Below are 16876 nucleotides of genomic sequence, written 5' to 3'. Positions count from 1 at the left end.
AATTTGTAACAGAATCACAAACACTGGAAGATAAAATTGAGAGTATTCAGGAGAAAAAATTTTTTAAAGAAGAACACTAAAGAATCAATTTAAGAAGTCCAACATCTGAATAATAAGAGTCTTAGAAAGTAATAAAATAGGAGAAAATCATGAATAAAATCATTTTTTAAAGTTGCCAAGGACTAAAGACATGAATTTCCAGACTGAAAACTATCACCATGTGACCAGCAAATTGGAAGAAGAAAAGATCCACACCAACAAACATCCTTAAGAAATCCTTAAGAACTGTGGGCACCCGGGTGGTGAAGTCAGTCAAGCATCCAATTCTTGGTTTCTGCACAGGTCATGATCTCAGAGTCATGAGACCGAGTCCTGTATCTGGCTCCACACTGGGCATGGAGTCTGCTTGAGATTCTCTCTCCCTCTCCTTGTGCCCCTCCCCCTGCCTGTGTGCTGGTGCCTCTCTCTCTCTTTTTCTCTTTCTCAAATGAATTTAAAAAAGATTTTATTCATTTGAGAGAGAGAGAGAGTGAGCATGAGCCGAGGACAGAAGAAGAGGTAGAGGGAGTAGCAGGGAGCCCAACAGGGGGCTCGATCCCAGGACCCTGAGATCATGACCTGAGCCTAAAGCAGACGCTTAACCAACTGAGCCACCCAGGTGCCCAAATCAATAAATCTTAAGAAAGAAAGAAAGAAATTTTAGAATTGGACCTAAAAAAAAAAGATGCTACAAACTTTCTGATTTTTCACTCAGTACTTCTTAGCAACAACAAAAGCTGGAGAACTATAAAGCATGCCTTCAAAATCCTTAGGAAATATACTTTACAACTTAAAATTCTATATCTAAACTATCAATGTTTAGGCAATATAACTAGCCTAGAGAAGAGCACAAGGCTCTCCTGAATGCTATTTCTTCAATAACATAAAACTAATTAAAAAAAAACCCTCATGATTCTAAATAACTTGATGTTTTAACGGTATCAAGTCTTTTTATATAAATTAGACAAAACTAAGTGGGAAAAAATGTTATTTTCAGAGGTAATCGAAAGGTGGTACAGGGAAGAAAAACTAAGGGTAATACTCTAATGAGTTCTGTTGGAGATTATGTTCAGAGTACGTACAGGCTTGGCTGCCAAACACAGTATATGTGTTCCTGAGAACTCAAATTTTGCAGACACTAGAGTAATAGATCAAATGGAAAAATAAAGTTGGAACAACCCTCTCAAACCCTATGCAGTTTTGTAGCCAGAGCACCAGCAGTAACATCAATAATTAATGATTAGTACCTCAGGAGAGGACTTGGACAACCCTGGTAAGGAGTTTAGCGTGGCTCCAACTACCTGGAGAGATGTTTATAAATGCACAGGAGGAGTCATGCTCTCTTGCAGGAATGGAGACAATAGAGACAGAAGTAGAGCTCTGAACACACCACTGCCTATAAGAGCAAAGGGAATGCACCTCTCTGGGAGAGGGAACCCTGGGAATAGGCACTCACTTTGGATTTTCTTAAAATAAAGCTGAAAAGCAGAAACAGACCCATAAATATAGAGAAGAAACTGAAGGTTGCCAGAGGGCAGCATGGAGGGGGGTGGACAAAATGGCGGAGGAGAAATGGGGGAGAGGCTTCTAGTCATGGAATGAATGAGTCAGAGATGAAAGGTACATTATAGGGAATAAGGTCACTGGTACTATAACAGTTGTACAATGGTATTGAAATAGTTATACGGTAACAGATGGTAGCTACACTTGTAGTGAACATAGCACTAAGTACAGAATTGTGAAATCACTATGTTGTACACCTGAAACTAATGTAACACTGTGTGTCAAGTATACTTCAATTAAGAAATAAAAAATAGTAAGGGGCACCTGGGTGACTCAGCCAGTTAAGTGTCTGCCTTCAGCTCAGGTCATGATCTCAGGGTCCTGGAATTAAGCCCCACGTGGGAGTACCTGCTCGGTGGGGAGTGTGCTTCTCCCTCTCCCTCTGCTGCTCCCCGCTCCCCACTCATCCTCTCACTTGCGCCCTCTCTCTCAAAAAATAAAAAAATCTTCAAAATAAAATTAAAAATAATAAAAATAAAATAACAGAATAGAGTTGAAAGTGGAACTGAAGGCTTTCTTACCTTTAACTGTATTCTTTTTTTTTTTTAAGATTTATTTATTTATTTATTTGACAGACAGAGATCACAAGTAGGCAGAGAGGCAGGCAGGGGGGGAAGGGGGAAGCAGGCTCCCCGCTGAGCAAAGAGACCCACACAGGGCTTGATCCCAGGACCCTGAGATCACGACCTGAGCCGAATGCAGAGGCTTTAACCCACTGAGCCACCCAGGCCCCCATGAACTCTATTCTTGATATTCCAGTTCCCCTTTACTAGAAAAAGTCATGTATAAATCAGTACAACCTACAATTACAATAATATCATCTCTGTACTTAATAGCCATATTTGAACTAATTGGTGTTAAAGAAGCATTTGTAGCAACACACTGAATACTTTAAAAACCAAAAACGGATCTAAACCAATCTAAACTAAAATGTAATTACTAGGAGGATAATGGGAAGCAAATATATTATGGATAATAGAATGAAGAACTCAATTTCCCATCTTCCATAGCACAAAGTCAATAATGTCATTTAGATACAGAGATAAATACCAAACGAGCAGTGAAAATAAATGAAGGTAACCTTTTTTCATGAGAAGCCTTGAGTGAACTGTTAGTCCTTAAATTATGCACACACATACATACTGCTGGGTAGTCCTAGGTTGGTTGGTTTTTTAAGGCTTATAGCAAAAATATCTGATAGGGAAGATTTCCCTAAAAAGTGGATACAGTGGACATCTGTGAGATAAGAAATTAACCCAACGATGAAAGAAGTCCAGTCAAAGGAAAGCACTTTTGCAAAGTTGCTATTAAGGGGAAGCATGGTAAACAGGGTTGAATAAAGGACTACACAGTGAGGGAAGAAAGCAAGATCAAGTATGGGGAGAGATGAAGCTGGAATAAGAAAGGAGCCAGCCCATGCAGGGAAGAACTTTGAGGGAGGATGACCACTAAGTCCTAGTTTGCCCGGGACAATTTCCATTCATGCCAGTTGTCCCAGCATAATTTATAGCTCCCCCTTTCACACATACAAGTACCCCTATTTGGACACTAACTTTCATGGTCACCCTGCAATTGGGTAATACTGAGGTTTAGTTTTAGTCTTTATCCTAGAAGCTACTCAAGTGTTTTAATTTTAAGCAAAGGAGGTGAAGTGCATTATCAGAAAGATAATTGGTCCCCTACCCAATGTTTTATGACATAAAGTTCAACTGAGAATCTACTTTAAATAAACCTTTAAGAATATCTCCTCTTCAGAGCCAACATTCTTCTACAAGTGATCTCACAATCTCTTCCCACTCCTTCCTTAATTACCCCACTTCCTTTGATCCTACTGCCCTTTACTAGCATTAGGCACTCCTTACAATCAACAGTAATCTTCCAGCCACCCAAGTTAATAGATACTTTTAGGCCTTACCCGACCAAAACTACACTAGCATTCCTTCATAAATCTCCTTGTCCTATGACTCAACCCTTGTTCTACTTTTCTATTACCTACCACCTCCACTGTGGGTTTTCCTTTCTCTACCTAATCCTCCTATGTAGATGTTTTCCATGTCTTTGCCCCTCCTCTCTTTTGTCTTTATCCGCAAATACTATACTTCCATTCAAAGTCTCTTCTCAGAAGAGAAAGAAAAAGTACTCCAGGAAAGTACTCTAGACTGCCAGCTAACAAGTCCAACAAACACCACTAATTCACCACAAACCTGGAGCAGGTCCTCTAAACCAGCTCCCTATCCATCACGCTCTAAGAGCAACACTCCTGAGGTGCCCAGGCAGAGGAGAGTCACCCTAGACTTTTCTCCCCAATCTCCCATGCTTAGCATCTCTTAAATCCACTTTCTGTCCTTTCCCACTGCCTTTCTGAATTCAGGGGTCACCTCATAACTTCCCAAGTGTCCTTACGGATGTTTTACCTCTACTCTTTGTTTCCTCCATAGAATGGCCAGAACATTCATCCATTCATGTCACTTTTTCCTTGAGGTTCTTCATTTATTAAAATTCAACTGTCCTCTACCACATACATACATACATATATATTGCTCTAGTTAGATGAAACTACCTGCCATTCAGGAAAACACCCTCTCCTAATGTTTTCCAGCCAATTCATACTTACTTAGCTCCCAACACTTAGCTCAGACTTCAATGCCTCCCCAGTTCCTTTGGGAGGTCTTCCAAAACTTCAAAAGGCTCCTAGTTTGCCTTAGGTGGTAGTCGTTTCCTCCACAGCACCATGTGGATACCTGCCATCATAACACTTATTACACTGTACCAATGTACTACATTTACAGTATCACAATAGCATAGTGTTTGTTTTCTGCCTTGCCCACAAAACTGTAAGCTACGTGGTAACAAGGACGGAGCATCCCATCTATTCCCAGCATCTGGGTCAAGGCCTGGCATAGATAGTGCTATTCCACAAATCCATAAATAAAAAATGAACATTTCTCAAAAAAAATCTTTTTAACTTAAATTTTTAAAAAATCATTTCTCTCATGAGTTTTAAAGACTTAGAACTCTTAATTCCTCTTAAATTACTATTAAGGCTGAGAGTAAGGTAAGAAAGTAGCTTTTTAAGAAAGAAGATTAAGTCTTTTTCAGTAATTCATCTTCACCCTTTCCATTTTATTAGCAAATGAAGCCATCAATCAGTATTTCAAACAGCTGCTTCCATTTCTGCACTCTACTGACAAATCCAAAATTACCTCCTGGGGACTATGAACTATCACTGAGAAAAACATATCCAGTACCATTTGCAAAAGTAACAACCAAACAGACCTGAAAATCAATTGTCCCATGTAAAGATTCAAGTCCCAATGCAATGACGATGCATGGTGGACCTGCTTCAGGTTGGTAAACCCACAGAACAGTACTGATGTTGGGATTACAAGAAATGACAAAGGGGAGCGGGGGGTACCTGGTTGGCTCAGTCAGTGGAGCATGGGACTCTCGATCTCTGGGTCATGAGTTCAAGCTCCACATTGAGCATAGAGTTTACTTTAAAAAATAACTGAAATGATCCATGTAAAAACTCTCTGGCAATGCTAGAAGACAGAACTAGGACTTACTCCAGTTCTACAATTTATCTGATAAGTTCTCTGAGCCTCAAGTTTCCTCATTCATCAAACAGGGTTATCATAAGGCTTAAAAGACAGTGTCCATAAAGCATCTAGCATCGTGTCTGGCGAACATGTTAAGTATGAAATCAATGCTAGCACTTTCTGTTCCTTATCTTGCACAACTACTTTGATCTCCGCAGGTCTCAATTTCTGTATCCACAAAATAAGCTGGTTAGATTGAACGATCCAAGACCTCTTCTAGCAGCAAAAGGGCTCTAATTCTACCTATGATCAATAAATTCAAATGCCATGAAGGCAAAAAGTTAAAATTTAAAAGGACACAGTAAACAGATTAGCTAAGGAAAACAGTATTTAACATCTAGGGCTACACCAAAAGTATCAGCAAAAACAGAAGATTATAATGTGCATTTTGATTGACCCCTTTATGCCAACAACATTAGCATTACAATATAAAAATGATCAAGAACTTGGGCCACCTGGGTGGCTCAGTTGGTTAAGCGTGTGACTTGATTTCCACTCAAGTCACTACCTAAGATCAAGCCCCCTGTCAGTCTCTGTGCTGGGTGTGGAACCTGCTTGGGATTCTCTCTCTCTCTCTACCCCCCACCCCTCTTAAAAAAAAAAAAAAAAAGAACTAAAAAGAATCTCCAAAATTAAAATTAAATTCCTCTAAACAGGAAATGGGAATCCATCTGCTGTTTATGCCATCAAAAATTGGCAAAATGGTAATTACTTTATCCAGTGGCTAACATTTAACCAGTAAACTAGTTAACTTTTAACCACTAAGTTAACCGGAAGAAAAAGCCTGTTATACTGTCAGCAAGAGAGAAGAGGATAATTGTACTCTAACCGCCTCTGAGAGACTGGGGAGATTAGCAGTTACTGTGAAGCATACATCCTTGGTCATAATAAGCTAAGTGACTGATAAAGTTATCAATATATCTTTAAAATGTTTTAAATGATAGAATAGTACATTTACTATTGTAAATGTAAACTACTGACATGTAAAGTAGTGCTCCATGAAAAAAGATTACATATCAGTATTTATCAAGAACTATTTTGTTAAAGAAAAAAGAAGCTTTATTAGTAATATGGATATTAAGAGAAAAACTTAAGCACTTTTTTATGGAACTAAGGGTGATTTTAATTTTCTTCTTGGTGTTCACCTTTCTTTTCTAATTTTCCATAACAAACATAATAATTTTTGTGTAATAAAAAAGCTCATTTTACCCTGGGGCTAATAATACATTATATGTTAATAAAAAAAATTTAATTTTTTTTTCAAAAAGCTCATTTTTTAAATTTCCCCAAAAAGAACAGCCAATACACAATCCCCTTACCAAAGAGCTACAGTGAAAAAAAGAAGTTAAAAATCCTGATTAGGAAACTTCCTTAGATCCCAACATCAGTTAGGCTTCCATCACTCACTCAATGCCTCAGTCTCAATCAATCTCACTATTTGTGAATGAAAGAGACCTACAGTTATGATATAAAATTCTAAAGGTCTCTAACTCAGACATACCAGAGGTGATGTCATCTATACAAATTAAAGGACAGATATTAACAGATTGTGCAGAGGGGGGAAAAAGAATCTGCAGCATATTATAATGCTTTATCTTTCATTCCACGTTTACTTTCTTAAATCTGGGTACACTACAAGATTACCCAGTTAAAGGGATTAAACCTAGGGATTAAATTCCAACAACTCCAAAAGATATCTTGCTCTACCATACCAAACATCCTTTGAAAGCATAGGAAGGAAGTGTTATGACAGTTTAATTACTTGGGATTTGCCTCCTACACTTTAACACCAATTCTAGAGGCTTCATCCTTCCATTTATTCCCCTGAAAATTAACTTTAACATGCAGGTTTATAGCTCTTGTATTAAGGTCAGGGTGTTACTGTCAACTTGTTTCTACCAGAACAAAATAAGGACATAAAAGACAAGTAAAAAATAAAGGTTTCTGTTTTTCAACTAATCATCCTATATACAAAGAAAATTCCCTAAAGCAGATTAGCATTTAGTACATTAGGTGTGAAAACTGAACAAGAATGTTAAAACAAGCCTGCAGTGTTGTTTACGTTATAACATTTCCTAAATTTCATTCTATCAGTGACTAAAATACATAGAAAGCCAACAAAGGAAGTATATACATGTACTAAGTCCAAATATATAGTAAATTCCAACGCCCCTCCCCACTAGGAAAGTAATAGGAAAAATTATTTTACCATATTTACATTTCAGTACTCTTTAAAACTGCTAAAATTTTAACAATTTTCCTTGCTAAAATATTAGCAATATTTTATCCAAATACTGCTGGATAAAATTCATCCATTATTATGACACAAATAAATATCAGGCTAAATAATGGTCTAAGTTTCTCATTTCTTCCTGAGATTCTGAAAACTACTACTCACTCCTAATCGTAATTATACAGATGAGGAAATGCAGACTTAAAGAATTTAAGTACCTGCCCCAAGTCACAAAAAATAAGAAGCTGCAACTTCATGCAGTACTCTTGATACTACCAATCGCATACTATTGTGATTGACCGTGTCCCAAATACATTTGTTAGCAGCACGTAAGTACCAGTATGCACTTTTAAATGAAAACGCATGAATCCAAATTTTCCACTAGAAGTTTCCTTACTAATGTAATAACAAAGTAAAATCAAAAGAATGTTATTTTGCCCCAAAGGAATATACAAATAGGTTTAATCCCTCAACTGCAAATCCATCTTCCTCAAAGCAATGGTGCTTGGGAATGGAGACAGAAAGTCTACAAATCTTCAGGTATATGAATACCATGCAAAAACACAATCAACATTATACTCTTTGGACAAAAAAATAAACTCCTACTTTCACTAAATTGTATTTTAAAAGAAGCATTATTTGTTTTGAAAAGCCAAGAAATTATGCTTTAAATCATTAGATTTTGTACATTATCCAAAGATTAATTTGAAAACACTGGCTTTGAGGCCTAATATCTATAAAACATTAAACTTTTTCATGAGACATTCTTTTCAGAATTTTTTTAAACAAAGGGACAGTAAAACTGGCTCAGCATCTTAAACAATCCTATAGCATCCACTATATATGTTATATACCAGCAAGCTCCCATCACCACTTTTCTAATTCATAACTCTCAATAAGAGAAACTTACCTGAGAGTTAATTTTGCACCTTTCCAAGCTTTAAAATCTACCACAAAACAAACAAGGAATAAAAGACAACTTCTACAACCTGATGAATCCAGTGAACTTAATAAAAAGCAGTCAATTTAAAAACTCAGATCCAGAGCCTGGGTGGCTCAATCAGTTGAGCATCCAGCTTTTGGTTTTGGCTGAGGTCATGATCTCAGGGTCATGGGATCAAGCTCACTCCCTCACTCCTATTCTGTCCCTCCCACCACTCCTACTCATGTGCTCTCCCTCTAAAATACATAAATAAATAATATCTTTTTAAAAAACAAATAAAAACACAAATCCATATTCTCCTTTATGCACTTCCAGAATTTCTAAAACCAAGTATTTTCATTAATTTATTTGGTGACAAAATCTGACCTAAATGGACATGAGGCTATTTTTAGTTGTCTTCCTCTACTTACTATAACTATTAATATCTTTCCTTGCAGAAATATCTGTTTCACAATGGAACACTACCCCCCAAGCCCCACTGGGGGTATCCTAATAGTACATGCACATTACCTTCTTAAAATGGAAAGTGTTTTTACTTTCAGAACACACCTAGCCATAGGATTTTACATAAAAAACTGTGGACCCATATCACTGGGGAAAAAAAAAATGCATCCACAAAATTAGTTACTAAACAACTGACAAACTAACTTAATTCTCTTATATCTAGCTTCCCTGTACAGTTAATACTGAAATTCTAAAATATTAATCTTCCCCTTTTGTGTTGACTGATGATACTCATCATCATTCTTAGAAATCGATCCCCCAAAATGTTTCCAATCCATAAGTTTGGACTGAATCAGAGTACCTATATCTTAGATCTGAGATGTTTTTCTGTGAAAGACCAAGTATATAGAAGCTACTGTCAAAAGTACTGTCAAAAGTATTGACAAAAGAAGTATTATCAAAATCTCTCCAGCAAGACCAAGCATCTTCATGAATTCTTCTGTCTCTGAGGTATGCTGTCTGCTGAGGAACCAAAAAGGGACAAAGTAATTTTAGAATCTGTAATTTTTTTAAAGATTTTATTTATTTATTTGAGAGAGAAAGGGCAAGAGTGCAAGATAGCATGAAAGGGGGGGTGGGGTGCAGAGAGAGGGACAAGCAGACTCCCCACTGAGCAGGAAGCCCAAGGTGGGGCTCAATCCCAGGACCCTGGGATCATCACCTGAGCCCAAAGCAGACATTTAACCTAATAAGCCACCCTGGCACTCCTGGAATCTATAATTTTCTTAATCCACCTACATGATACACTAATTACAAAGACTCTAAATAAATTAAAACAGGGTGCCTGGGTGGCTCAGTGGGTTGGGCCTCTGCCTTAGGCTTGGGTCAGGATCTCAGGGTCCTGGGATCAAACCCCACATCAGGCTCTCTGCTCAGTGGAACTCCTACTTCCCCTCTCTCTCTGCCTGCCTGTCTGCCTGCTTATGATCTCTGTCTGTCAAATAATAAAAATCTCTAAAAAAAAAAATTAAAAAAAATTATTCTCAAATAAAGGAGCTAAATGGACCCAAAAGACAAAAAATTTCTTCCTTTTCATCTTATAAATTATACTTCAATTATTAGTCAAAAGAAGTGATTTCCAAGATTCCTATATAGGCATTAGCCACCTCACTACACCCTAATAAAAAGGCATGTCCCATAAAAAAAAGTATGTCCCATAAAAAAACCTGTAGCATCAAAATGAATTAGGAAGGGATCATCAGCAGACATTCCAACAAATTTCTAGATGAAAAGTATATAAAAGTACATATCCCAAAACATACACAGGACTACAGGAGAAAGTGAGAGAGACTCAAAATGGGGCCATTAACTCATGGAACAGCTTTGCACCTGATCCCCACCAGCTGATCTTACCCTAACTGCAGGCTTTCCAACAAGTTAACCAAGGGGGCAGCCCATTCATACATAAAGGTCCTAATTTGTCCTTGCATTAGAAAAGGGAGGGAAGGGGGCGCCTGGGTGGCTCAGGGGGTTAAAGCCTCTGCCTTCAGCTCAGGTCATGATCTCAGAGTCCTGGGATCGAGCCCCGCATCGGGCTCTCTGCTCCTCGGGGAGCCTGCTTCCCTTCCTCTCTCTCTGCCTGCCTCTCTGCCTATGATCTCTGTCTGTCAAATAAATAAATAAATTATTTTTTAAAAAAAAGAAAGAAAAAGAAAAGGGAGCAAAGCAGCAACCTAAACAACAAAAGCAGTAATGCTCAACCATTCATTTGTAGATGCTGACATCCAAGGATCATGCGCATGAAAAAAAACACTTGCAAAAAAACTAAATAAATAAAAAATAACCAAACAAAAGAAACAAATGACCAAGGAGGAAAAAAGAGATAATCCAGTGAACAGAAAAGAATTTTAGAAAGAAAATCCTAAGTATCATCCTCAGACAGAATAAAGAAAATAATGCATCCTTAAAACAGAAACAAAGTGATGGGGCACCTGGGTGGCTCAGTGGGTTAAAGCCTCTGCCTTCAGCTCAGGTCGTGATCCCAGGGTCCTGGGATCGAGCCCCGTATCAGGCTCTCTGCTCAGTGGGGAGCCTGCTTCCTCCTCTCTCTCTCTCTCTGCCTGCCTCTCCACCTACTTGTGATCTCTCTCTCTCTCTCTGTCAAATAAATAAAAAATCTAAAAAAAAAAAAAAAAAAAAAAAAAAACAGAAACAAAGTGAGCAAAAGAGAATACCTGTATAAAAAGATTTCTTGGGGGAAAAAAAAAGATTTTTTGGAATTAAAAGTATGACTTCAGCCTTTACAATGTCACTATTGAGCTAGAGAAGAGTCAAAGTAATTTCCGAGAATGAGAAAAAAATTATGAGCAGAAGTGTTCAACATCCCCACCAGAGAACAAAGAAAATAGAGCACAGAAAGGTATGGAATAAAGTAAGTTTCCCAGAGCTAAATAAAGATTAAAACTTTAAATAGAAAAAAACCACTGACAAAAGAAAGAATGCATAATGGAAATACCCATTCCTAGTCTCACCACCATGCAATTTCAGAAAATTAGGATAAAAGAAAATTCCAAAGCTTACACAGAGGAAAAGCAAAAGCAATTACCAAAAGAAAATAACTGTGACTGGCACCAGACAGAGATTACAACACTAGATGCTAGAAGACAATGGAGGAATATGGTAATTCCCAAGTTCTGAGGAAAAAATGTTGAACCAGTATTCTATACCTAACCCAATTATCAGTCAAGCATGAAACAAAACAAAGCTACTTTCAGACAAACAGGACTCAGGAATTTTACATCTTGACAACTTTTCTGAATGAGTTTCTTAAGGATGTTCTCCAAAAAAATGAGGGAAGACACCAAGGAAAGGAAGATATGTGATCTAGGGGGAAACTGGGTCTAAATCAGGTTGATTCCTAGGATGTCAGCTGCACAGCATGTCTTAAGAGCCGAAAGCTTCAGGGGAAAAAAGAATAGTTATGTAAAAGATATTATAATTACTATCTTTAAAAAGTCTTCTTTAGTCAACAAGAAAAATAAAAGACTATTTATGGACAAAATTGTACCCAAAAAACCAGGGTTAGGGCACTAGGGTGGCTCAGTCAGTTAAGTGTCTGACTTGGGCTCAGGTCCTGATTCCAAGCTCAGTGGGGAGTCTGGCTGTCCCTCTGCCACTCCCCTCCACACTCTCATGCATGAGCACTCTCTCTCCAATACACAAATAAAATCTTTAAAAACAATTTTTTTTTAATATCAGAGTTGAAACCTCAAACGAAGTAAAATGTGGCATGTTTTGAGCAATTGATGGAATGTTAGAAAAGAAAATGCATCTGATGCTGACAAAAGGAATATATGTACAGATTTTTTTTTTCTAAATTTATTTGTTTGACAGAGATCGCAAGTAGGCAGAGAGAGAAGGAAGCAGGCTCCCTGCTGAGTAGAGAGCCCGATGCAGGACTCGATCCCAGGATGCTGGGATCATGACCTGAGCCGAAGGCAGAGGCTTTTACCCACTGAGCCACCCAGGTGCCCCTGTACAGATTTTTTTAAATGTACTTTTAATCCCAGCACACTAAAGGATATCTCAGAGGATATTATTTTCAATCCCTAAGCAGGCCTTCCTTAACCATACCAACCCTTCGCCTCCTTTACTTTTTAAAATTTATTTATTTATTTTAGAGAGAGAGTTCACGTGCACATGTTAAGAGGAGGTGGAGAGGGAGAGACCCAAGCAGACTCTTCGCAGAGCAGGACTAGATCTCACCACCAGATCACAGGACCCGAAATCAAGGGTCAGATATTTAACCTAACTTAACTTAACCTGCCTTATTTCTATTCCTCTAGCATCTGTTACTACCTAATATCATACCACAAACATTATTTTATTGATTCTAACACATGTATTCTTCGCTTTTTAATTTTGCTGAAACTAGCATGCATCTCACAATCCATATACAGCCTTTCTTCCTCTTTGACAAACAGAAACACATCACTGTGTAAAGTTTAAGGCATATAGCATGACGGTCTGATTTACATAGACCATTTAATGATTAACACAACAGGTTCAACTAACGTCCATCTCCTTGTATAGATACAAAAGAAGAGAAAAAGGGGAAAAAATTCTCCTTGTGATGAGAACCATTAGGATTTAGCCTCTTAACTTTCATATATATTGTATGGCATGATGACCTCGTGCATCATGTTATATATTACGTATCTAGTACTAATTTATCTCATAACTATGTGTATGTTTTGACTCTCTTCCTCCATTTCCTCCTCCCCCTTCATACATACCATTTTATAACTACAGTCAGCAAGGTGGCAGTCTTGTTACCATGTGAAAAACAATCAGTAGTCAACTTTTTTTTTTAAGATTTTATTTATTTATTTGACAGACAGAGATCACAAGTAGGCAGAGAGGAAGGCAGAGAGCGGAGGAAGCAGGCTCCCTGCTGAGCAGAGAGCCTGATGTGGGGCTCCATCCCAGAACCTTGGGATCATGACCTGAGCCGAAGACAGAGGCTTAACCCACTGAACCACCCAGGCACCCCAGTAGTTAAGTTTTGAGAAGATTATAAAAGCATCAGCACCAAAATGCTTCAGATTAGATGAAACAGGACCTTTATCCACTTGCTGGTTATCTCCCAGCTGTAGTCAGCAAAATAAGGTCAGTAATTTATTTATTTAAAATGTATTTTAAAATCTCTGTAGTCTCTGCACATAGAACAGTGACTGGCACATAACAGATAGTTAATCTGTCACATTTTAACATCTCTGAAATAGGAATGGGTCCAACAGAATGGATCCTACACAGCTGGTTCTAATGTTTTTTCCTTAGTGGTACATACAGTCATGGCAAGTCATTACAAGCAATGGCATCTAGGATTTGAAGAAACTCCGTAACAAAAAAATTACAAAAAATTGGACGGTACAAAAAAAAAATGGACAGTGGTGTGACTGAAATGACCCATTTCAAAAGAGAACTCCAAAGGTTGGGAAATCCAAGAAACAGAAAAACAAGCGTATCGTTGAGTTATGAAACTAAACATCCAAATAAATAAAAACAAAAAGAGCTAAACACAATTGCCTCCTGGAAAAAGCAGAATGTCACACGTCTTTCACTATAAGCCAGGCTACAATTATTTTTTTTATCAAATGCACTTAATTTTTATGAACTATTTTTCATATATTAATAAGGTGGGGAAGTAAAGATGCACACATACAAAATCATAGAGAATGAGACAGGGACATTCACACAGATACAGACAGAAAGACATTCATGGGCAGAGTCAAAGTCGAGTCAAGCATCTCCAGAAATTCCAACGGACAATAGAGGATGGAGACCATGACTTCTGGGAACAAATTTAGCAAATATCTAAATCATGACATCAACACTAGTTTCGTACTTATTACAATTATGCCATTTTGCTCATCGGAAAGTCAAGGTAGGCTCAGCAAAGCCTTGCAAGTTTATCCTTAGGCCCCAGACCGCTTTACAAACTCAACCTCTCCACACTTCACTTTTACCTGCCCTGGCTTGTCATTAATGACAATGACAGACGCGGAGGCTGAAAAAGTCTCTCCAGTACCACAAAGAACTGACTACATTAAAGAGGTGCAAAAACTCGGGGAGGAGACTGCTGCTGGGGGTAGGCAGTCCGCGGATCAGAGAACGGTGGCCATGACATGCAAAAACCGAGCTTCCGTCGTCGGGTCCACAAAAGCACCCAAAGGGACCCGCGCCTGATTTCGTAGAAAGAAAAGACACTGTTCCCCAAAGAAAGCTAAAGAGCTTATTAAAAGCCCAACTTGCCCTGGGCGGGCAGAGGCGCGCAGTTCAGACCCCGCCCAAGACAGGCGTAGAACGATTGCAAAATGTTACAGGGCCCAGACTGCGCGCGCCAAAGCGGGACCCACCCCCGGGAGACCGGGACGTCGGAGGCAGGTCCCTCCCCTTCCTCTCTCCGCCCGCGCCGAGCTCATTCATTCTTGAGGCGGGCAGCCCATCTTCCCCCGCCGGCTATCCCGGCCCCGCAAACCCTCCAGCGGCTTTGTCTCCCGCCCGGCCGGAAACCGGAGCGCGCACTCGAGCGCGCGCCGAGACGCCGCCACCCCGCACCTGGAGCCCGCCGGGCAGCCCCTCCGGAGAACCCTTCCAGATCTCGGGCGCAGGACCCCAAACCGGCCGCTTCTCCTTGGCGGCCTCAGGTGCGCGCTTCGCCCGGTCCTGCTCGGTAGCCGGGAGAAGAAAATGTGCATCCTGGTCGCGCCGTCGCTACCATTCGAGGCCCCTTTGAGACCCCTGTCCCCGCTAAGAAATACTCGATTCTCCTTCCGAAGGGCGTAGGCACCAGGCCAGGCTCTCCCGCCCCCGAGCGGCGCCCCCCGCCCCTTTTGTGGGTCCACGCGGCCGCCAGGCGGGTACTCACTTGAGGACCAGCTGGTCGTGCTCGGCTTTGAACTTGCCCAGCTCGATCTGCAGCTTGGCGCGCTCGCGGGCCGTGTCGTCGAGTGCGCGTCGCGCGTCGGCCAGCTCGGTCTCGTACAGAGCCTTGAGGCCGGTGAGCTCGCGGCCGCGCACCTCCTCCCGCTCCGTCACCTGCAGCTGCAGCGCGCTGTTCTCCGTCTCCAGGCTGCGCACCTTGTCGATGTACACCGCCAGCCGGTCGTTGAGCTCGCGCAGCTCCTCCTTTTCCTGCAGCCGCGACAGCCGCGTGGGGCTCAGCGGCGTAGCGGGGGCGCTGGCGCGGCTGCCCGACCGCGGCGGCACGGGGGTCGCGGTCGCCATGGCGGGCGGCGGGGCGACTGGCGGGCGGGGCAGAGCGGAGAGGGATGCAGAGGGCGAAGCGGGGACCGAAGTCACAAGCCGACGACCCGCGTCCGCGGAGAAGGCGGCGTGGGAAGGGAGAAGCACCTGGGTTGGCGGGAGCCGGGTTACAGCACAAAGGGCAAAGGGAGAAGACTGCCAGTCAATCGTAAAATGCCCTTTGTAAGAAAATACGCGCACGCACTCACACACACACTCGGGAAGATTCGGGGCGAGGGTGACCAGAAGGCCGAGCAGGGTCCGCGCGCCGCCGCCGCCGCCGCCGCCGAGTCTCCCGCCCGCCGCACTTTGTTTCCTCTCAGGCGGCGCGGAGCGGCGGGGTTGCGGGGGGGCGAAGGGGAGGGAGGGAGGAGGGCGGCGGGGGGCGGAGGTGGCGCGGGCAGTGGCGCTGCGCTTTCCAACATGGCCGGCGCCTCCCGGCATTCCACGTGACCGTCACCGGCCAATAGAGAGCCCGCGGCACGGTCCGGGGCTCGGGGGCCGGGCCTGTAAATTCAAAATCGGGGCCTCGGGCAACCGTCGGCCTGGCGCGCGGGGCTGGGCGTGGCTGGGGAAGGACTGAGGGAGGCGGAGTGGGGCGCCTGGGACTGCTCGCCTGGCTGTCCAGGGCCCAGCGTTGGCCGGGCCTTCCCGCCACCCCGCGAGGACCCCCGGAGGGGCCGGGCCTGCGGGTGGCGGGAAGAAGCCCGAAGGTTTTCCGGGGCGGGTCCGCGCCTCCGCCCCCACCCAGCGGTTCAGGGAAATTCAAACGTAAACGGCCATAACAGCCACACGCAAAGCTCCTAGAGGCCAGGACGACCGCGGACGTTGTAATCTTATACCCGCCCGGCGGAGAGGGATCGGAAACAGACCCGGAGGCCCGGCCGCTGTGGAGTTACGTAATGGGCTCCGGTGTCCGAGGTTCAAAACCCTCTGCGTGCCGATGCCAAATGCAAACCTTTATTTTTCTCTCGGAGGGAAAACGGTGTATGCCAACACCTCCATCGCTGTCAAACTGACGTTTGCCTGCGTATCTTGAAGCGACCGAGCCCGCAGAAAAGCCAGAAACCCTGACTTGGGAGTCGCAAGTGACATTAACGTGTGAAGGAACCCGTACAAGCTGCTAATTGTTTTTGCTTCACTAAAAACCAATGCATCAAAATCTAAACTTGTGTAAATTTAAGTAGAAATCACTTCTTAAGAAAAAAAAAATGATCCCTCAAATGTAACTGACAACGAATGCTAGTA

The 16876-nt window shown here is 41.8% G+C and overlaps 1 protein-coding gene across 1 annotated transcript in view; it reads right to left on the bottom strand.

Moving 5' to 3' along the window:
• The window catches only part of LMNB1 (lamin B1), a 54187-nt gene extending 38184 nt beyond the window's left edge, over positions 1–16003 (bottom strand). The window contains exon 1 of the mRNA XM_047730339.1: positions 15252–16003. Coding sequence (XP_047586295.1) covers positions 15252–15610 — 359 coding nt within the window. The 5' untranslated portion in view covers positions 15611–16003. The remainder of the gene's footprint in view (positions 1–15251) is intronic.
• Between the last annotated feature and the right edge of the window lie 873 nt (positions 16004–16876).

Source organism: Lutra lutra, chromosome 5 (genome assembly GCF_902655055.1).
Source record: "Lutra lutra chromosome 5, mLutLut1.2, whole genome shotgun sequence".
In the NCBI taxonomy this organism is placed as follows: Eukaryota; Metazoa; Chordata; class Mammalia; order Carnivora; family Mustelidae; genus Lutra; species Lutra lutra.
Note: the sequence above shows the minus strand (reverse complement) of the source record. Positions and strands in the feature narration are given on the sequence as shown.